The sequence below is a fragment of the Diadema antillarum genome, unplaced genomic scaffold (assembly GCF_040938485.1).
Source record: "Diadema antillarum isolate AM-2024a unplaced genomic scaffold, OU_Dant_1.0 seq00002108_RagTag, whole genome shotgun sequence".
NCBI classification, from domain to species: Eukaryota; Metazoa; Echinodermata; class Echinoidea; order Diadematoida; family Diadematidae; genus Diadema; species Diadema antillarum.
Genome location: NW_027272750.1, coordinates 12,373 through 35,534, shown reverse-complemented (window position 1 = coordinate 35,534; position 23,162 = coordinate 12,373). Strand labels below are relative to the sequence as shown.

The 23,162-nt window shown below is 39.2% G+C and overlaps 1 protein-coding gene across 1 annotated transcript in view; it reads right to left on the bottom strand.

The window, feature by feature from the left end:
• The window catches only part of LOC139713952 (sorting nexin-21-like), a 28,592-nt gene extending 5,681 nt beyond the window's left edge, over nucleotides 1-22,911 (bottom strand). Inside the window, exon 1 of the mRNA XM_071625672.1 lies at nucleotides 22,725-22,911. Coding sequence (XP_071481773.1) covers nucleotides 22,725-22,911 — 187 coding nt within the window. The remainder of the gene's footprint in view (nucleotides 1-22,724) is intronic.
• Nucleotides 22,912-23,162: the final 251 nt, after the last annotated feature.

Here is a 23,162-nt window from a genome sequence, read left to right as displayed (position 1 = left end):
TGCTTGAACCATGGAGCTACAACACTTTTAAACACATCAGGATTTCCTTATTTGCTAGTCTTTACTGGTTTTACCTATAATTTTTCTCACATGTGGACATGTTTAAATTTCACACTTTTGATTTGTATCAAATGGAAACCATTGCATAATTTAATAAAATACACAAAAAGCTAAGTGTTGTTGTTTTTTTTTCTAATAATGAATCTGTAACATCAAACTGCACCATACAGGAAAGCAAGAGAACTAAAGAATTGGCAATTACATGCATATTGATTATCCAAGTCACTTGCCACAATGATGGAAGTGAATATGAAGTAGAATGTGAAATATCAAATCCAGGATGAACTCAACCTCACATATCAGTGATTCATCAGCGATTAAAAAAAGATCTGACAACAGGAGGGAAATGGGGAAAGTCATTGTATCCTTTTTAAAATAAAGCAAAATCACCTGCACAGAATCATAAAGCATCATCAAAGTGGTTAAAACCTATAAAAATGACAATGCACAATTCAACCACAGAGAATCTGATCATCATCATTATACACTGTGTACCACCTGACAAAGCATTATCACCTTTGCCACACAACCATAACATCTTTTATGCAGACATCTCGGAATATAAAGTGTACAGATGATTGTGTCATTAATGTATTTATTGCCTCTTGACTGATGAGTTTATGTGAAACCTTGCGAGAAATTGAGATGATTATTGAGGAAGCAGACCAATATAGACATGAAGTGGGTTCACTGGCAGAAAATACCATTCTCCATACAATGTACCTTGTGCTTCCATATCCTTGACTATCATAAGCCATGTCTACACCTATCCCAAAACTTCAAGTTACTAGTATACTAACTACAATCACAAAAATTCCTTCCCTTAACCACGACAAAACTCCGATGCCGTTCACACCTACATGCAATTAGTAAAACTTCAAGTTAATGCTAACTACGATAGAAAATAAAGGTCACTCAAAACTACAAGAGCGTTGTGGTTAACAAAACTCCATTCACATTTGTCATAGTTTTAGCTCTCTGTGGGGGGGCATTCCCAAAACCACAACGAAACTACGACAATACCTTACTTAAGAAATCTCATGGTGTTCTCATGGTGTTCTCGTGGTGTCTTCGCCTTAAGGTTTTGTCGTAGTTTTCAAAACTATGTGCGTCTACATCTACTCTAACTTGAAGTTTAGTCCCCTAGGGGACCATCGTAGTTTACAAAACTTCAAGTTTTGAAAACCTTAAGGTAAAGAGATCTAGATGTGAACCCAACTGTATACAGCTTAATTGTATTTTGCCTAAACAGGCATTATGGATATGTAAACATTGTGAAGTACAATTTTGTACTGGACACTGGTTTGTTGACATGAAACCTTGTCCTGGTGTCAACAGGAGTTTCAGTGTTAAAGGGATAGTACAGTATTGGTGGAGATGAGAATTGGGCTATTAACTTTTTGTGAGATACCAAGAAAACACGTATGAAATAGTACAGAGCACACCATTCTAAGAGGAATTCAAAGTTTATTTGATGAAAATTGGGCTTGGAATGACTGAAACATCCAAAAACAAAGTAAAACAAAGCAATCATAATAAAGTGTGGGTCCCACACTTTATCAGAATTGCCCTGAAACCAATTTTAATCAAATAAATGTTGAATTCCTTATGGAATTACATGCTCTTTCATATTTCATAAGAAGTTTCTCATTATCTCACCAAAAAATGTTGGAAACCTCAAATTAGGTCTCAACCAAAATTGTATGATTCCTTTAAAGGGAACCCAAACCAAAAGAGCAATGTCGATTGAGTGAAAGCAGCAACATTAGTAGAACATCAGTAAAAGTTTGAGGAAAATCGGACAATGGATGCAAAAGTTATGAATTTTTAAAGTTTTGGTGTTGGAACCGCTGCATGAGGAGACTACTAGAGCTTATACTGACGTATGAGTGGACAACAATATAAAGAAAATGTAAAGAGAATTCCACAAAAATTCATTTTTCATGAAAATAACACATTCCATCAACTTGATACTGACAAATGTTAAGGGAAGCAATTACTCCCCCTGGTTTCTGAAAGCGGTTAGTCAAGTGCTCTTTCATTATGCTAGAAAAATGATTTTTTAAAATTTCTTTGTACTTCTTCTTATTATTGTCCACTCATACGTCATAACCTCTAGAAGTCTCCTCATCCAATGGTTCCAACACCAAAACTTTAAAAATTCATAATTTCGGCATCGATTGTCCGGATTTTCCTCAAACTTTCACTGATATGTTCTACTAATGTTGCTGCTTTCACTCAATCCACATTGCTCTTTGGGTTTTGGTTCCCTTTAAGTACAAAAAAATTGTTTGTGAATATCACACAAGATTTAAATAAAATTGGGCATGAAGTTGCAGCTTTGGCAAATTTTACCCCCTTTTCAGACGCATGCCATTTTATACCAAAACTTGGTAACGAAATGACGTAGAAAGAATCATCGTATAGCCAACAGACAGTTCAGACATTTATTTCGACCGTTCTGGTAAACGTCGTATAGATGTGCAGTTTCCCACTGCGCATGCTGAGTGACAGCTGTGGGGTCATCTTTCGTGCGGGGTCCCATTAAGCCCCGCCCAGTTATACCGTTCTATGGTCACCATACGTTCAGACGCACAGGGAATGCTGATTCGTTATCGAGTTCTAGTTTGAAACGATGCTCTGACCATCGTTTCGCTATACGTCGTTTTGTTATACATCGTTTCGTTAGTCAGCGTTCAGATGTATAAATTCATCATATAGCAATACCGTTTCGGTATAGCTATACCGTTCTAGTATAAATTTTTTGCATCTGAATGCCCTGTCAAACACTGATCACAAGGGAATGGAGTCAAATTTGTGACAAAGTTGTGTTCAACTCTTTGCACATTTTGTGCATTTATTATGGGTTCCTGTGAAAGAGATAATCTGGCTCCCAGGAATTAACATGCAGAAATTAATTCTTCTAGTCCATGAAAAGTCAATATGAAGAAAACTAATATATATATATATATATATATATTGAGTGCACATAATGTATTCAGAGTAATCCATGCATAGTTTCCAATTTTTTGTCACTTGCCAGAGACAGATCTCAACGTTTAAAACAATAAAACCAAATGAGAAACTTTAGCCTCCCCATTCTTTGCCGGCTTGGTTCAGATTTTCATCAATTCATGCTAACCTTTAAAATCTTTCCCCTGACAGTTCGGCTGCAATCCAAAATGAGAACAGTTTTGGTTTCCGTTAATTACTTCCCAACATGAAGACGGTGCATAGGAGACCTACTTCCTACCTTGAGTCAAACTCTTGGATGTACAAAGTGTCATCAGGATTAAAAGTTTTCATCAGAGAAGACATTTATTGCCTTAATGAGAGACAGTCACTCCCACAAACCTAAAAACTTGGGCTCAAGCGGTCTAACCACATGCTACAACCACAAGACTGCTCCAGGATTTGTAGAAGCCACTAATTTCTCCTAGCCTGGCTTTGTTTCTGGTATAAACACAAGATATTTTCACAGCATGAAATTTTTGCAAATTGGAGCCAACTGCCTTTTTCGCAGCAAGAAATTCGCACAAATTGTCACTGTCATTCAATGCATATAGTGTAGACAAGAACTTTCACATGCATTTTAATTTTGCAAATCTTGTCTCTTTTAAAATTCACAAAATTAAACTGCATGCAAACATTCCTTGTTTTACAGTTAGCCTTCTTTACATCAGCATGTTTGGGATCAAAATCATGACAAACTTTTATATGGATAGCTGGACAAAGAAAATACAACACAGATGACAGAGAAAAAAAAACATTCAAAATTTTGACAGACAATTTTTGATAACACCAAACACAGGGAAACTGACCAGAAGTGAATATAATTTATTCATGGAAAAATGAGCACAGAAAAATCCTGATGGAATCCCATTTTCTTTGCTCATTTTTCCACTTACAAGTTTTGCTAACAGTAGTTAAATACCTGAGTAGTACACATCAGTGAAGTTTGAGAAAATTGGTAAATATGTACAAAAGTTGTGAATTTTTAAAGTCTTGCTGCCACCACTGCTGGATGAGAAAACAAAGTCACTACAGAACAACAATGGAAAATGAAAACATTGTTGAATTCTCTTTCCCATCAGTACAGCGAAGACAGCACCAAAACTTTAACAAGAGACCCGCGGGTCTAGCGCTCACCTGAGTATCGCAAGTTCACCTTTCACGCAGTCACTAATCTAAATTATTCACAGCTCTACCAAAATTTGACGAGGCATTCTCAAGTGGAAGATGAAAATGTACAATAAGGGCCCAATTTTTTCAAGATTCCTTAATTTGGGGGAATTGGGGCCCCCTGGGGCCCTCTGGGTGGGGCATGGTGCCCAGTTTGATAAATTGAGATCCTGACCACCTAGGGATGCTACCTGCCAAGTTTGACAAAAATTCATCATGAGGTTTTCAGGAAGAAGATGAAAATGTACAATTCAGGCCCCCATTTGGACCCTTCCAACCACCCCCCCCCCCCCTACCCCCAAGAGGGGCACCCCTGGATCTCCTATGAACAAACTTGAAACTACAGTCATTAATGTACTCACTCATAGTATTATCTCAGCTCTATAACTTCTGATTCTAGAGAAGATTTTTAAAGATTCCTTCATTTGGGGGGTTTGGGCCCCCTGGGGGCCCCCTGGGCGGGGCATGGTGCCCATTTTAACAAATTGAGATCCTAACCCCCTAGGGATGCTACCTGCCAAGTTTGGTGAAAATGGGTCATGGGGTTCTCAAGAAGAAGATAAAAATGTACAATTTAGGCCCCATTAGGACCCCTCCTCACCCCCCCCCCCCCCCTGGGTCCCAAGGGGGGCACCCCTGATTCTGCCATGAACAAACTTGAAACTACAGTCATCAATGTGCTAACTCATAGTATTAACCTAGCTCTATCACTTCTGGTTCTAGAGAAGAAGATTTTTGCGGATTCCTTAATTTTTGGGGGTTTGGGCCCCCTGGGGGCCCCCTGGGTGGGTCATGGTGCCCATTTTAACAAATGTGACCCACGACAACGGTTTCAGGCAAAAGTCGCAAGAGCAAATTCCCTCCTAGGCGGGGTACAAAGATTTTGACCATTATTTTTGTCGATTTAGGTTTTTTGCAGAAATCAAATCTTTGATATGTTTTCTACATCTATACTAAATTTCATAGCATAAGACTAACTTTTTCCTATCGAAAATGGAATTTTAAGCACCCTATGTTGGATCGCACTCGTCAGTTTCAAGCTTCTTTCGAACGCTGCGCCAATATCCCCAGCGTTGCTACGGCGCAGGGTCTCGCATGCGATTGGCTGGTGCGTCGCATACATTTACATAATTCGGCTTTCGGAGACACCAGTTGCAGCGTTTGGGGAATGCTTTGTCCACGCGTGCACGATTACACGCTATATTGTTCTTGCTATAGTGGTTTATATACGTTTGCTCTGTAGTGCGTGCTCTTCGTTTGGCTCTCTATCCAAACTATTCTATCGCAATGTTCGACAACGGAAGTGAAACAAAAATCATGTAGCATGACATAACCGTGTGAAAAGAAAACTAGATATTCTCAAATTTGTCTACTTGTACATGTAGTAAAACTTATGACAGCAGACTGACTCAATGGAAGGTAGATGAGAGGAAAGGAGCGGTCACATGTGACTAATTATATTCAAATACTACACGTCAAGATCGCACCAAACTAACGAGTCGTGTTTGTTTGTTTGTTTGTTTCAATTTAATTAGCACCACCGAACAAAGCAACATATGCATGTCTTGTAAAAACAAAACAAACAGGAAGCGTGACCCTTGCCAGCACTAGCAATTTTCTGCCTTCAACAGGGTCGCCAATGATATATACAAATCAACCACAATGAAAACGCGATTTGTAAATGTGTGGACTCGCCACCGCTCCTGTTACAGTGTACATGCACACGGTCATGGCGTGTCCATGCCATTGCGTAATGCGTGCACCAAATACACATGTACATGTACACCATACAGCTGTACGTGCAATTATCGTATTCGCCATCTTGAAAGACGTACTGTATTAAACCCGAGTGAAACGCATTGTTTTTTGGCTCCATACGCCGAGGAAGGTGCCCGGGAAATTTGACTCTCTCAGTGAGCCAATCAGAAGGCGATGTGGTTGCTAGAGGCGGAGCTTAACATCGATTGGCACCATCGTACGGATGGGTGATTCTCCCCTTTTATCGCCACTCGGACATTGTCTTTGAGAAAGAGGTGAATCTTCAAAGCCCGTTTTCTCGCAATTTTGACAGGCTAACAACCTAAAAAGTGCATTTTATTTCTCTTTCTATGTCAACTTATGGTGCCGAAGAATACAAGTGTTTTATATCAATGCAAAGCTCAGGAAATGGGCAATGTGATTCAGTCAAAAAATGAATTTTCAAAATTCCCGACTTTTGCCTGAAACCGTTGTCGCCGGTCACAAATGGAGTTCCTAACCCCCTAGGGATGCTACCTGCCAAGTTTGGTGAAAATGGGTCATGGAGTTCTCAAGAAGAAGATGAAAATGTACAATTTAGGCCCCATTAGAACCCTTCCCCACCCCCCCCCCCCCCCTGGGTCCCAAGGGGGGCACCCCTGATTCTGCCATGAACAAACTTGAAACTACAGTCATCAATGTACTAACTCATATTATTAACTTAGCTCTATCACTTCTGGTTCTAGAGAAGAAGATTTTTACAGATTCCTTAATTTTGGGGGGTTTGGGCCCCCCTGGGGGCCCCCTGGGTGGGGCATGGTGCCCATTTTAACAAATTGAGTTCCTAACCCCCTAGGGATGCTACCTGCCAAGTTTGATGAAAATCGGTCTTGGGGTTTTCAAGAAGAAGATGAAAATGTAAAAAGTTTACGCACGACGCACGACGGACGACGGACGACGGACGACGGACGACGGACGACGGACGACGCACGACGCACGACGCACGACGGACGCCGGACGAAGGGCGATCGCAATAGCTCACTTGAGCCTTTGGCTCAGGTGAGCTAAAAATTCAAAACTTTTGAATGGATTGTCTGATTTTCTTCCAATTCATACTTCACTGATATGTTCCACTTACACTGCTGCATTCACTCAACCATGAGGAAATATGAGGAAACTTTGGGGGTTTGCATTATTGTGATTATTTGATATGAATTAATATTACTGGAATGAAGCTTCTTTTACTTTACTTTCTTATTTTAAAGTCGGACGATCGTCACCCCTAATGGTACGTTATTGCGTAACTCCTCTGAACAAACAAAATTTGTGCATGCAATTGCGCAATGCCAGACTGCAGTGCTATCCATAAACATGTGGGACTGTTCGTTGAGTATACCAGTGTGTACGCATCATACACAAAACATTGTGACCGCGAGCTGCGGTGATTGGAGGAGAGAGGCCCCAGAAGACACTTGGCTCTTTTGGCCTCTCTTCATGCGCATGCGCACTGTGTCGAGTGTGCGTCCATTCGGATTCCTTCAGAAGCTTCGCGTGGCTCGGACAGCCCTCTTGGGTAAGACCCGTGTGTGTTCGCTGACATGTTTAACCAACGCTATTCTCATTCGGTGTCACAACATTTGATACAGAATGGGGGAGGCAGCTTGTTGCGTTCGTCTCCGTGCCGCACAAACCACTCGCCATGATTGTAAGGCTTTAAAGGGTGTGTACAGTTCTTGTCGAGGTCAGGATTTAGCTTTTAAAGTTTTGCGAGATATTCAGAAACCACTCACTGAGATGTCAAAGAGTATGTAATTCTAAGGGGTATCAAAAGTTTATTTGATGAAAATCGGTTTTGAAATGGCTGAGATATCCAAAAACAAGGTGAAACAATTAAGAGATCCTAATAAAAGGCGTGGCCTGTCACTTTTTATTATCATCACTTTTTCGGATATCTCAGCCATTTCAAAACCAATTTTCATCAAATAAACGTTGAATCCTTCTTAAAATTACATGCTCTTTCATATTTCATGAGAGGTTTCTCATTATCTCACTTAGGAATGCTCAAAACATGAATCCCCACCTCAACCAGTACTGTACAGTCCCTTTGAGTCTAATTTTAACAACTCTCCCCTCCCCCCCCCCCCTCCTGCCATTTTGTTCACTTGATTTCACTTCATAATTTAAAGACCCATTAGCGTGGGAGTAGGAAGGCTGGCAAGGCTCAGATATTTTCCAGAATACTTGTAACAAAATGTGTATCTCTTTTATAACTGATCTCTGTGTATTATTACATGCACAGCTGGAGAATCTCCACTGGAGTCAACCATAACCAATGAGCACACACTCATATTTGCTGACCGCTGCTATTTGTGGTTTTCAAATGTACCCCAGTGGGCAGCGAATAATCATGCAACCAATGAATCCCAACGACACTGGGTCTTTAATATCGAAGGCAACTTGACCATGATGTGGATTAACTTTAATACTTTAGTTCCTTCCTCTAAGGATATTGGTCGAAACATTATTTACAAACACGCTGTTGGACATAATATAGGTAAGCCATTAATTTGCATATGAATTACCTATCAATTTTGCAAATGAGGACATTGAAACTACATTGTGGTCTAGAGAGACAAAGTGTATTCCAACAGAGTAACTTTTTTTTTCATTGTTAAGTAATTGAATACACATAACAGTATTTCAAAGAAAGACCAATCCTCCTCCTCCCCTCCCCCCCCCCCCCCCCCCATGATTAACCCGTTGAGGACGAGTCCCGAGTATACTCGGGCAAGCGTCTATGGGAAATGCCTGTTAAAGCAAAATCAAACCGTTCTCAACGGGTTAAATGCTTATGAAATGAGTCTACCACAATTATTGCACTGCACAAGAAACATTTCATGTTTTTAAGTCAATGGGCATGGCTTCAACATGTATATATGAGACTTACCTACATTGCATGACATTTTTATACAGAGCTCTTGTCATAGACACCAATAGTTCCTTCTCAGATGATCCTGGATGTATGGTCGGCAAATATCAAAGTTCACTGAAAATCTATATGTAATGCAAACTGAATGAATAATCTGGCAGCGAGAACTAGCACAATGTGTGAACTTTCTAATCCTGCAGTGATTTTATAGCGAGCTATTGCACATTCAACAAAATGCAGCTCTCCTCGGCCTGACAGCAACTTTGGGTAAAAATTCACGAACAATGCTAGAATTTATACAACTCACAGCATACAAATTTGCAAGTAGCAATAGCTGTTATGTGTCCAAATACCGAGTATTGAGCAGTCTATCCAAATACAGGAAGGAAGTAGCGGAAAGCACGATAACATCCAGGCGGTCACATGATCACACAACTCTTTCACCGAGTGGGTTGATTTTCCTCCCTATCATTGGACAAATAGACCTTGCATGATATCTTTAACATGTTTTTGGTTTTTTGTTTGTTCGATCTCCCCCCCCCCCCCCCATCATTATTGATACTACTACAGTGAGTGACAGTGGCTCATGCTTTATAGCTCCTTGGCTTATTTGCTTCTAAAGTTTATTTCTGAGAGAAGATTAGTACTTATAGGCTCATTCCTAGCAACCATATAACATAGATATCAGAGCAATATGCCATGAGGAAGTTAAAAACATTGGTCATTGAGACAGTGAAGAAGTTACCACATCTGGAAAAAAAAAAGTATATAGATTTGGTACTGAGCATTGTCCAAACAAATACAATTCTCCTTCGGTGTTCCATTCATGACTAAACTTGTCAATCTCAAATGGAAAAAAAAAAATCAGACGGACTGACATTACATTTGTAAAGAGTTGCATCAAATTGGAAATAGAGGCTTTTAAAGGTATGTGCATACACATGTAAATCGTATTACACACAAATTCAGGGTATAATTATTTTCACCTAGTTTTCGAATAGTCAGGGCATCTTCAAATTGATTTCAGCAAGAGAGGCTCCATTGTTTGAGAAGGGAAGTCCCCAAACTGTTGTTTCCACTTCCCACATTTGGTGAGTGTGTTTCCAGAATTTTAAAGTCTGACCAGGCTTGACACAAAGGAAAACTCAAAAGTCAATGATCCGATACTTTATGACTATAGTGGGTGTTGTTTCTAGATATTATGTGGAAGACACTTTGGTTCAGTCATGTCACACTTTGGAACAATGGCTGACAGGAAACATGAGTAATATTAAAGAATAAACCTTTTGGAAGAGAAATATCTGAAAGATTTTTTTTTGCTTCAGCCACTCCTCTGTAAGGTTAAAAATTTGAAATCCATAAAGGAAGTTAAGTTAGATGATTCACTAACTTTCACCCTCAGAATTAATTTTTCTTCAAATTCACCACATTTCTTCCCCAAATCAGCAAATATCCTTCCTCTTTTCAGTTGTGTCAATTCAAACTTTTTTTTTAATGTGGTCAAAGTCTCCATATCCGTGGACTCAAACCACAGGTGTGAATGACAGTATGTATACAAGGGAGTAAAATAGTTCCTAAATTTCCTTGTTTGTCATTTCAGCTTTTGCAAGTTGTTGTTTTTTTTTATAGTTTCCAGGGCATAACAATTCAAGGGGTTTGTATCAAAAGGAGGATTTCCCCATTAGATTTTCACATTGCTATAAATATCTTGTGAACCCTGACTGTACTGCTTAAGTGCTCTTTGTCACAGAACTCTGTGGATAATGATTGTTATCTTTTGAGGAAACTGGCCAGAGTCACCAGGGCATAGAGTGCTCACATCAAAATAACATGCAATCGCTATTCAGTTATCATCTGATCATCTTTGCACAGAAATGCTCGAAATTGAAAATGTCTTATTGCTTACATATCAGGGATCTGAGTTTTCAAATCTCCATTTTCATAAAACCTTGTCAGTGTACTATGTCAGAGCCAACAAACCTATCCCATACACAACAGTAGAGTAAGCTTGCACTCCTTGTAGTATGTCATACAAATCTCTTCACAGATATAGTGACTCATGACTAAATCATTGATTTCTACAAATGTTCTGGTTGAATTTAACAATTTCTGTACATGAATTGGAAAAGGGGTGCTGGCTGGGGAGCCTCAGACAACTGAATGAAAGGCACTTTATGATAGTACTTTATTCATAGCTTTTAATAGCTGCAACCTTGAACATCATTAGGCAAGGTATGCTCTGCAGAATAGAGCAAAACCTAACTGTCTGCATTGTACTACACACACAAATAGGGCCAATGTCCTATCAATTTACTCAATCCTGAGGATATTTTACCTCCCAGGACCTAGGAAAACAAGCTCCTCCATCAACCTGCAGGTACACATAATGCATTACAATTTACTTGAAAAGCTTTGTGGTTGCCAGGAACTTTTGATATTTTAAAGGGACTGTACAGTACTGGTTGAGGTAAGGGATTCATATTTTGAACATTTCTAAGTGAGATAGTGAGAAACCTCCTATGAAATATGAAAGAGCATGTAATTTTAAGAAGGATTCAATGTTTATTTGATGAAAATTGGTTTTGAAATGGCTGAGATATCCAAAAAAGTGAAATAATAAAAGGTGACATGCCCCAACTTTATTAGGATAGACGAGCTCTTTGTTTCACCTTGTTTTTGGATATCTCAGCCATTTCAAAACCGATTTTTATCAAATAAACTTTTGATACCCCTTAGAATTGCATGCTTTTTTACATCTAATAGAGTGATTTCTGAATATCTCACGAAAAGTTCAAAGCTGAATCCTCACCTCGACCAGAACTGTACACAGCCTTTAAGGATACAGTACAACTGAGGGGAATGCAGTGTCTATTGATTCCCTTAAGGCGCATGGTGCGAGGCGCTGTTGGATGATACTGCCGATCACTGTTAGCATTGATACGAAGATTGCCAAAGTTGTGCTGTCATCAAGAGTATTATAAAAGCGCGTAGGTGTTGCAAGTTAATGTTGCCTTCGTTGTCTTCTCTGCGCATCACGCAGTCTGTAGCGATGTCAGGAAGCGTGCTTATGTGCTTCTTAGTATGACATCACAAAAGAAGTTTGGATCGGACTCCTTCAGACTCGCGGAAATGGGTCAAAGCGTAAGCGCTAAAGAGGAGTCAATAGCATAGGTCTCTATAGGAAACTTGCGCCTTGCGCCCGCGAATGCATTCACCTAAACCACTGGGACCATGTGCCTTTAAGAAGTGGGAAACAGCCCCCCCCCCCCCCCCCCACCACCACACACACACACATACACACATACTCACATATAATAATAGAAATCCTATTTGAAAAATTCATGTCCCTATCTCACAGAAGGTCATACACGACAGTTCAGAAATGCCCATTATTTCCCCATAGAAAAGTCTGGTAATATATTCCAATTTTGTATATTTTCTATGCATAATTGAGTAATTCTCAGTATCACCAATTGCACCTGGTGGATAGACTACACAGCAGTAAAAGTGGCACAAACACTGCATGAAATGCCGATAATATACCGACGAAGCACCATAAATATTAGACTACATAATTTTTACGTACTGTTGTAGAGGTTGTCCATGGTGCAACGCAAGTCATTTTGAAAGGGTAAATGGTAATTTACTTCAGGTCCACAGCCTCAGTGACAACCCAGAAAATGTGATAGTTGAAATCACTTGACAAGATTATTTTTTTCTCTTTTTTTTGTTCAGAAATGTACCAAGAATATCAGAAGACTTGATTATGCGTACATAACCATTATAGTGGCTCTCCATGATATCATACGTTTTGAAAATGGTAAATAACTTCAGGTCCAAATCACAAATGCATTTACTTGAAACCTCATTCATCCCTCATTTACCATGGAGGGTCTCAAGTCACATGTAAAACTTTACCATAAAATTGCTTAAAACCACGCAATTTTTGTCAATACGGCGGTTCATAAATGTGCTAGGATGCTGCACACAGCAAACACTTCACTTCCTTCTTCTGTAGATCATGGATGACAAGTTCTGAGCAACAAATAACTAAACATTCACATTAATATATTGGCTTCTTTTTTTTCTGTTATAGAGGAGACTAATTTCCTTTCTAAATAACACATTTTTTTTGCCCTTGCTCTGCAGGCAGAATTTTCATTTTGACTCTTCTACAGCCCTAAGAGATAGAGGATATTCATGACAATGCTGCCCACAGCTTTCACATTTCCCTGCCAAAGCCCTAAAACAACTTGATTTCTGCTCTCCTTGGTTCAGCTGTGCTAATCCTTCAATCTCCCAAGCCAAAATAATCTTATCCTATTGTTGGTGTTAGCCCACTTCTTAACCCATTGAGGACAAAGCCCGAGTATACTCAGGCAGATGCCTATGGGAAATGTGTGTTTTAGCAAAATCAGTCCATCCTCAACAGGTTAAAAAGAAATAATCCAATCCCACTGATGGAATAAGCCACTTTCTGAATATGGATGTACTGGCAAAAAAAAAAAATGGTATAAACTGAACTCAAACAAACAGGCCCATACACACACACTCACACACACACACACACACAAGAATAAATGAGTGGTTAATGCTGAACACAGTATATACAGCATTGAACCAAATGCTGCAACTCATCCAGAGTAATGAAAATGACTTGATATAGGGGTTATTTCCTCTTTTTTCTTCTAGCAATTTCTATCATATTTTGTCAGAAGACGGCACTGGATATCAACAGTAATTGTCAAATTTCAATACTGATCAGAAGTACTTTGCATAGATCTATGTACACGAATAGTATGTATCGGGGGTATTCCAAAAATGCAGCACATATTTACATTTGTACAAACTATGTTTTGGGTTTATTATGTATTTTCTTCAGGATATCTACTATAGTCATCTAAGCTACATTGAAAAGGGTCACTACTAGTATTAGTACCAGGTGTAGTGAAAGGAAAAACAGGCAAAAACTGAGCATGTTGTGCTCATCAATAGCATGTAATGCTGAATGAATAATCAAATCTGACTGCTGAATGCTGTTAAATGTCTGTGAAACAACCCATCTTTTTTAACTGCACAGAGACCATTTCTAAATGTACATCCCCCATCTTACACTGATAAACAGATTGTGAAACACAGACAACAAAATCCACTCAAAAACAAATAGCTCTAGTTGTACAGTTGATGTTCAGTAACAGGTGGTGCACATCTATACTGCAACATTTAGGCCCGAATTCACAAAGGTGGTACAATTGAAACCATGGTTTAAACCATGGACAATTTGTATGGAGTGCGAAGTGTCGCATGGCCTATTTTGTTACGAAATCAGTCATTTCGTTGATGAAATGACCTTTTCATTGACGAAATGATCATTTCATCGATGAAATGTTGTCATTTCGTTACGAAATTATCATTTTTCATGACTGATTTCATAACGAAATAGGCCATGCGACACTTCGCACTCCATACAAATTGTTCATGGTTTAAACTATGGTTTCAATTGTACCACCTTCATGAATTCGGGCCATAGATTGTGAAGAGTTAGTTGTGGCTATGTCAGTTGTCACACTCCCAATCTGCCTGTATACATGTGTTTTTCACAGCAGTGCATGGCCACGGATAGAACACACATGGATGAGGAATGTTACTGCTGAGAAAAGATATCGCTATGTGAATTACATTAATTCCTTACTACATGTACAACACAGGGGTGGTTAAGATACACTGGTACCAGTAACAAGGCAAACAAATCACATTTACACATATTGCTGCTTATCCATAGATCTCTCATTTTTTGTGTTGTTTTTTTTTTTACTTTGCACTATTGCTTTCTTTCAAAAGTGATCACTATGTTGATAAACACAAAAGAAGTCAGCTACCCTCAGGACTTATCATCCTAACTGTCTGAGAAAGATTTTAAAAAGCATTTTATGTTGGATATCGAAATACTGGACCTGGTAGGCCATTACTACAGAAAGACCCGTGGAGAATCCTGTTACTTTCTTGTCTCAAACAGACTCACCCCCTCCCCTCGAATGAAACCAACAACAACAACAAACAAACAAGCAAACAAACATGACAATCTGACAGCATTTTTTGACGCAATCACAATAAATGAATGTAATCCAAACTATGTACTATGGACAGTACATAACTGTACATGGGTTTAGGCCTACATTCATTGTAACAGTGTGGCCCGTATTCCACTGTAGACCAAGGTTTAAACCCATTTTAGACTCACCTATGGTTTAGCTAGACCCGAGGTTTAATTTTGTATTCTGCTAGCGAGGTTTAGTTAAACCCAAGTCTATTTCGGGTTTAAATTAAACCCGAAATAGTCTTGGGTCAAGCCACCATGGTACCCTCTATGGAAGAAGAAATTCTCCCTCTCTGAGTACTTTTCTCTCCACAAATCCACTTAAATTTATTATTGGCAGTGTATCAGCCACATGAGCGTGACTTTCTTGGATTTTGAATAGTTTTTACGGGTATTTATGTCGAATAAGGGCATGCTGTATTTTTGCTTGCGACGACTCGTGAAGCACTGTGCATATACTGTACAGTTTGTGTACGTGTGCGACGCACATCACAGGATACATGGTAAGCGTATAGCGTAGCGCTATTATATTCTTGGCTAGCTAGCTTTGAATGCTCAGTACCAGCAGATCCATCGCGCCGCGCCGGCCGGCGGCACGGTTGCTGTGTGCGCTGGATGGGACATGGCTTTTTATGTCGATTGAATCGTGAATTCGGAATGGACTGGCAATTGATCAAACCAGGACTTTGAGGTAGGAAATTGAATAAAAGCTTTTCTCTTAAGATTGTCAGTTAATAAAAATGGAAACCATTCTAAAATTTAGAAGTAGATCTACTATCAACCCTGTCTCGATATTAGAAGTAACGTTAGATTTTACCTACCGTACCACACTAACCTAACTTTTACTAGATCTAACGTTATAGTCCTTACGTTACAATAATGTACTCTAGCGTTTAATAGCTATTCGAATAGGTTCTAATAACGTTAGTAGGGCCCCACTCCTAGTCCTAACGTTAGTCCTACAATCTAGGTTTTCGATCTAGTCTACTAGAAGTATCTATGCCAAATCGACCTCATCTGCAGGCTCTACCCTCTAGTCCTACGTTGAGTTCTTGGTCTAGTCTTCAGATTATTTTCATCGTAAAGTTTAGACTAACGTATCTATGTAATACTAGGTAGTACAAATGTAGTAGTATTTCTAACATTTAGATCTCGAGTCTCTTCTAAGTGTACAAGTAGATCTAGTACGTAGTTAGGCGTATCTGTGTACACGCGTGTGGCCGGCAAGCTAGCTGCTGTACGTATCCAGGCAGCCACTCGTTTTGTGCCATTGGCATTGATCTGTGTGCTGGTATCCTTACCAGTCATCGTTAGACTCGATTTAAACTCGAAATAAACCTCCTCCTGGGTAGGTTTAATTTAAACCCAATTTAGACCACAGCTGGACTTAGTAGAATACAAATTAAACCTTGGTTTAAACCTGGGTCTAAACTGGTGGTTTAAACCCAGGTTTAAACCCAAAAAACCCACTTTAGACCCAAGCGTGGGTTTAAACTCGGGTCTAAGTTTTTAGCAGAATACGGGCCTGTGTGTTTTGTATTCAGCTCAGAGATGGAAGGCGAAGGTCACAGAAATGCGAGATGCTACAAAGAGGCACACACACATTTAATTACTTTATTCACCATACGTCTTGTGACGGCTTCTTCTTCCTGAATTTTGCCAGTCAATTGATCATGTACGGTGCAATTAACAACACGTGCCTGCCCATATTCACCTATCAAGGAGTGAAATGTGAACTGTATACACCTGTATACAGTGACAGTAAATCTTTTAAGTTTATTCTTTTTTTTGGGGGGGGGGGGGGGGGGGGTTGGTGGGGGTATGAATTTTTCATTCCAGGGCTGTGGTTCTCTATGAAATCATCTACACTCCTGAAGATGTCGTTAAGTATCAATTGACGACTCACAAAGCACAAAAAGTAAATGTGTACCAGTAGGCACGTATGTATACAGCATTTTGCAAAAATGACTGCACTGTACTATCACCAAGACTGTAATCCAGCCTGCATAGAACTGTATGTATATTTTTGCTTTCAATGGGGGGGGGGGGGGGGGGGGGGGGGGGGGGGGATGAAGGAGGCTGATGTTACAAAGTAAGATGATCAAGGAGGTATGAATATATCCCCTTGGGATGATAAAGTGATATTCATACAGCCATGCACAGCCATCTTGAACCTTTATTTTTCTCGGTCAGCCTACCGGTACATTTTTTACACTTTCAACTTTGTTTCATATGATTGCTTACATCAAGTGATACTGAATGATCACTTCTGTACTAAATATGTAAATATAGTATACAGGTACATATATTTACAGAGAATACAAAAGGAGCAGAAAGAAATACATGCTGTGAAAAACTCTCTAGATTAATCTATTATCTAATTTTTACACAAATTGCCATTCTAGTACACATTGTACACATTCCATGTAATGCAAGTACTATGTGGCATGTCTTTATGATAGTGTCTATTATAGCTCATTTTACTGAGGCAAAAGGCTGGAGTTAGCATAGTTTAACAATTTAAGATATTACATCATGGATATTTTCCCCTCTGAACGTACTATTATTGCTTATAAATATTGTGAACTATCATTATTACAATTAGCTATCGCTCAATTTAACAATTTGGTTCAATGCACCTGTTTCTACTTTAAATTTACTTATTTCAACACCTGAAATCTAGTGTGCACATTGTACAATGTAGCTGTTGCTGGAAAACCTGTATGTTAGCACAACTATTCTTGTTAATCTGTCAATTTATAATTTCATGTTTTAGTTAATTTCTTCATTTGAGACTACCACCTCCCCCTCCCCCCCCCCCAAAAAAAAGAGAAAACACACAAACACACACACACATACACACATACACACATACACACATATATACTTAGCACTTGAAATAAAATCCATCTATAGTCTTTACTCACAGTCTTTATTTACAGTGACTGAGATCATCGGCAATGCCGTGAGAGAGGTCTAGTCCAACCGTAGCCAAAAGGCAAAGTCTTTTTCACCATGGGCATCTGAAGGTGATTTTCCAGTCAATAAGCATACACCTGGTGAACACATTGGATTGAGGCACAGACATGACAATGTGAATGCCCTACGTTCAGCCAGGGAGGTGGAAGCTGGTTCAGCCATGGCTACCTACAGTTTGTAGTCTACATTTCAGAGACCCTGTACCTTGCACAAATGGAATAACCACAGTGAAGTGGTAGTCATTTCTTTTCCCTCACACCAAAAAGCAGGTCTACATTTCGCATTAGGAGCACATGTCCCACGAAGCTGCTAGGAAAATTTAAGGCTAAGTTAGAAACAGGAATCGTTTTTACCGTGAAGTGTCATGACTTGTGTGGGAAACATATTTCATTCCTCCACTGCACATCTCATACCTTTCATAGAAGTGCACTACGAATACCCCCTCCCCTTCCTTTGAATGCAATATATGAGCAGAGTAGCTTTGTCAATTTGTGGCAATGCATGTCCAGGCTTTCAACAAGGGTCCATCACTATAGTATGGGTCATACACTAAAAGCATATCACACTCTATGACTGAGTCATGGTATCAAAAGGAACAGTTCAAATTCTGAAAACTCTTCTCAGTATTAAATCTGTAGTTTGTGGCTTTACACTGTGATCCCCTTGATTCAAAAACAAAAAACAGCAATCTTTGTTTATAAAAGACAAAGCGCAGCCATTATACCAGAGCTCAACATTAGCGGTGGCCTGGGGCCACTTAAAAATTTATGTCAGGCCACCAAATTTTTCTTTTGGTGGCCCAAGTGGGCAGCTAAGATTAAAGATAATTTTTAAATATTTTCTATTATTTCCAGCCACTACACTTCTTTTTTGGCCACTGAAATGTCAAATTCAAGGATTTTAATGGCCGAACCAGCCATCACAGGAAAGGGTTTAATAGCACCAAGCCATGTAGGCCCTACTATAGCTGAAAACATGGCCTCATGGCTTTTGGTGCATAAATACAGAGATTGGCCCAATATCACTGGTGGAGGCATACTAATACCCTGTACCTAGAAAGTAATGGATCCTTGACGCAGATTGTCATCCGACCTGATTAATTAGTGGGGGGGGGGGGGGGGGGGCCCTGCAGTCGAGGCTTCATCCCATTTCAAAGCATATATTGCCTACCAGACATAGCTCACACAAAACACCACAGAGAGAGGATCGGAGCTGATATTTGTTTACACACAACTAGCTAGTTATTAATTCATCATGTTACTAAATTGAACTTCTTTTTTTTTTTCCAGGAAACCATTAGTTACAGTGCATTTGCCATGACTCCCGTAGGTGCATGCATACGTACACTATCAAAGGTAAAGTCGAGCCAGAGGAACATACTACGCCATGGTTCCTCCCTTATGTTCAGAAGCATGCTAAGTATTATTGAATCCACCCTTCCTAGCTGCGGCAAGACCTGAGTTCAATGACATTAGAAACAGACTGTAGATCATGGATGTCATTTACTGAGTTATTAACAAAAAAAGAACAAAAAATATCTACATTTAAGTAGTACATGCACTGGTAGAGAGAAATGCTCAAGAATGTTGGAAGGTCCAAATTGATAAGCAGAAATTCTATCACAAATATAGCGCTACAGAATTTGGTGGCAAAGACCTGCAGTAAACGGCATCGTCCTAAAACAAAGCATTTCCTTGGCAAATGAATGTCAAGAGCTACAGAGATGGGCTTTGACCACAAATTATGCAGAGATTTCTTACTCATATAATATGTTATGTTAAAGAGTTATCAAAACATTCAGAATTTATACTCTATGTTCTCCATTCTGAATGAAATGTCCTTGACATTCAACTCTAGGTAACCAGGGAGATGGACCACCTCCCTGAGCTAACTATTAACATTACAATAAACTTTGGCATGACTGTCTTTTGATTTTGCAAATTTCACAAGAGCCAAGATTCTCAGAATTAAAATTCATGTGAAAATTCTTGTCTACACTATTACATTGAATGCAAGTGGCAATTTGTGAAAATTCCATGCCGAAAAAACAGGTGTCGGCTCCAAATGGTGAAAATTTCATGACACAAAAATGTCTTGCTATGCAGTACACCATGAGCTGTGGCTATTGGTGAGTTTTGCACAGAAATACTTTTGTACGCTGCTGCTTGGTTTTTGTTGTTGTTGTTTTTTTGTGTGTACTGTTTGTATTGATTTTTTTTTTGCATTGGGTTTTGTTTGATTGCATGTTTGTTTCCATTTTTACAAATATATACAAAATGTGGGCAAACTTAGCAATACTACTTGGGAGAAAATAGTCAAATGATACATCTGTAGGAATTCTGTAACAATATTGCAATATCATTAAATTCATTTTCGAAAGGAAAATGTATCCATGGTAGCTCTACTTTAGACAACGAGAGCACTTCCTCAAGAACGAAAGTGAATTTCTCCATGTAGATACTCATGAAATTGTCGGCCATGCTTTGGATATGGGGGGGGGATATGAGTTGTTTGTATCACTTTGAGCACTATGGCATGATATGGTATGTGCTTAATTCGATTTGTTTAAAAACAACAACTGATTGCCGTTATAGTAGGAGCTGGTGTAAAGGAGATTCATTCAAAGTTGTCAAAAAAAACAACAACAAATGAAATGAAATGATAAACAATAATTGTAACATAATGGCATGAATCCTGGCTTGAGTATCATTTCTAGAGATAAACCTGCACTAAAAGTGCACATTACAATTAAATTGAATGTTATTTCCAGCACTTTGATCACCATTGCATTATGTGGTATGTGCTGCATTCAATCTGCTGGAATAGTATCCAATTGCCATTATGGTTGTAGCTGGTGTAAAGAAGACCAATTCAAAGTTGTCAACAACAAAAAAGAAGAAAAACTCAAATAAAATGAAATGAGAGATTTTAAAGATAAATTATGTAAAATGGCTTGGATCCTGAAAGCAAGGCCAGTTAAACCATATTTAATGTACAGTTGATACTGGTCAACAACAGCAACCAACCCAGGTGTAGCCTTGGCCCTTGGTTATCAAGTACATCAACAAATCACCTTGGAACTCTGTTGCTACTCGTCACATGTACAGTGTATGCATATTATGTAAAGTATATAGTGTGACCATGTCCATCAGGACTGTGATTTTAAGTGTGCACACAGGCAATACATGCTGGAATGCAGGCATGGCATCCTGGTATTGATGGAATACCCCAGTATACTACACTCATCATGCATGCATGTTTTGTTTGCCTTAAAATGTCTTGTATCACACTCAAAACAGAAATGTTCTTGTAGCACTTTCAATATTAAAAGTTTAGACACCCTGCTTTCTTCTTGATGTTTACACATATCAACCAATATTATCAACAAATGTTGTTTTTTCTCATCAAGAAAAAAAAAGCAATGGTGAAAAAGCTTCTTTCAGCAGAGTGCAAAATTGGCTGGTCTACTTCATGAGGAGATATATTCCACAATATAGGCTACTACTTTTAGTTTCAGATCTGATATGGTACTATTCTTTAATGGAAGACTGGCTGATTGGTTCTTCCTTTGCACTGTTACCATGGAATTTAAGGAGAAGAGAAAATCTAACAAGTTTCATGTAAGGAGGAACCAGTGACATGTGGGGAAACCACCTCAAATTTTAAGGGCACAATTCAATTTGTGATTCTTAATATGAATGGCAGAAATCTTAATCTCAGAAAGCAAATAAATAAATAAATAAAATAAGAGGGAAAGTTACCTCATTTTGAATACCCGTGTTTTGATAAAGTTGATTGATATCACACAAGCACACACACACACACACTCACACAAACACATACACAAAACACACACACATAATGCTTATTAAGAAATGATTATTTCTGGGTAAAGTATGAAGAAGTAAAGCAGTGACACAATGTGTCATTAGACTTGGGGGACATTTAAAAGGTACCGGTAATTAAAAAAGGGAATTCCACATCCATTCATGGTAGCTATGGAAACCGATGTACAAAATATTCACAGTAGTTTGTAACCAGTTTATCATGATAACAAAACATAACAAAACAAACTGACAAATCTACATTCTTTACATTGAATGCCTTGCACACTACGTACTAGCTACTGCATTCTATGAAACGCATACTGAGTGGGGGCAGCAGTTGTTGTTTTTTTTTCCAATGCACAATACAATTTTATCTACTTATTTGTTTCTATGTGATTCTGTCATTCAAAACGTTCGCTGTCATTTATTTAAAAAGTGGGGGAACTGGCGAGTACATATCTGTGCATCTACAGTATAACACTAAAATGATGCTGTTCCTCCCAGCAGAGGTTGACGTAAAAAGATAATAATAGAAATAGAAGGAAAAGTGCATCCATGATGCAAATAATTCATGTTGCCCTTTTCAAAATCATGGCTATGGCTAGATCTATGCACGCTACTTTTTTTTTTTGCCCTGAAATGAGATGAGGTGACATAATGTACCTGGTACAACAGACGATGGATTACAGTGCATTGTATATTTTGATAGGCCACGTGCAACGTTAACACTACACAGGCCTATATAGGAGGCGTGTGTGACTCATACTAGAATAATATTTTGACAAGATGACGAAGGCTAGCTACCTATTTATGTATGACAAACAGAATGGAGGAGCTCGTTCCGCAGTACCGTGGCTGGGTGTGTATCATTCACACCCGACTTGCTTGCACATACAACGGAGAGCTGGCTTACCTATACCCGAGCGCACCCCGATCAGTGTTCCGTCAGTACAATCCTCATCCGTGGGGCTCTGCAACGTCAGATGTCCGTTGAATTCCAAGTCAAAATCTTCGTCACCTAGTTCGCTGTCCGACGTCGCCGAGCTCACAGGATCGTCGATACTGATGTCGCATTCGATCTTCTTTCGCTGGGCTGCCATACTCGTCGGACTTCGGCGATATCCGCCTTCGAACAAGCCTGGTCACATCACGGTTTCTCATTGATGGGAGTATAACGCCATGTTACTGCTCCACCTATTCGATTCTTTCGTTGCTTACAATACGGAGCAATGCAAATCATCATACATCAGCGAACCGCATAAATCTAACGAGCTAGTATACACCGTAGAAAACCCTCTCTCCTCCGCCAACTCCTCAAGCTCTATTGGAGTAGACCTGCGTAGTGTTGTTA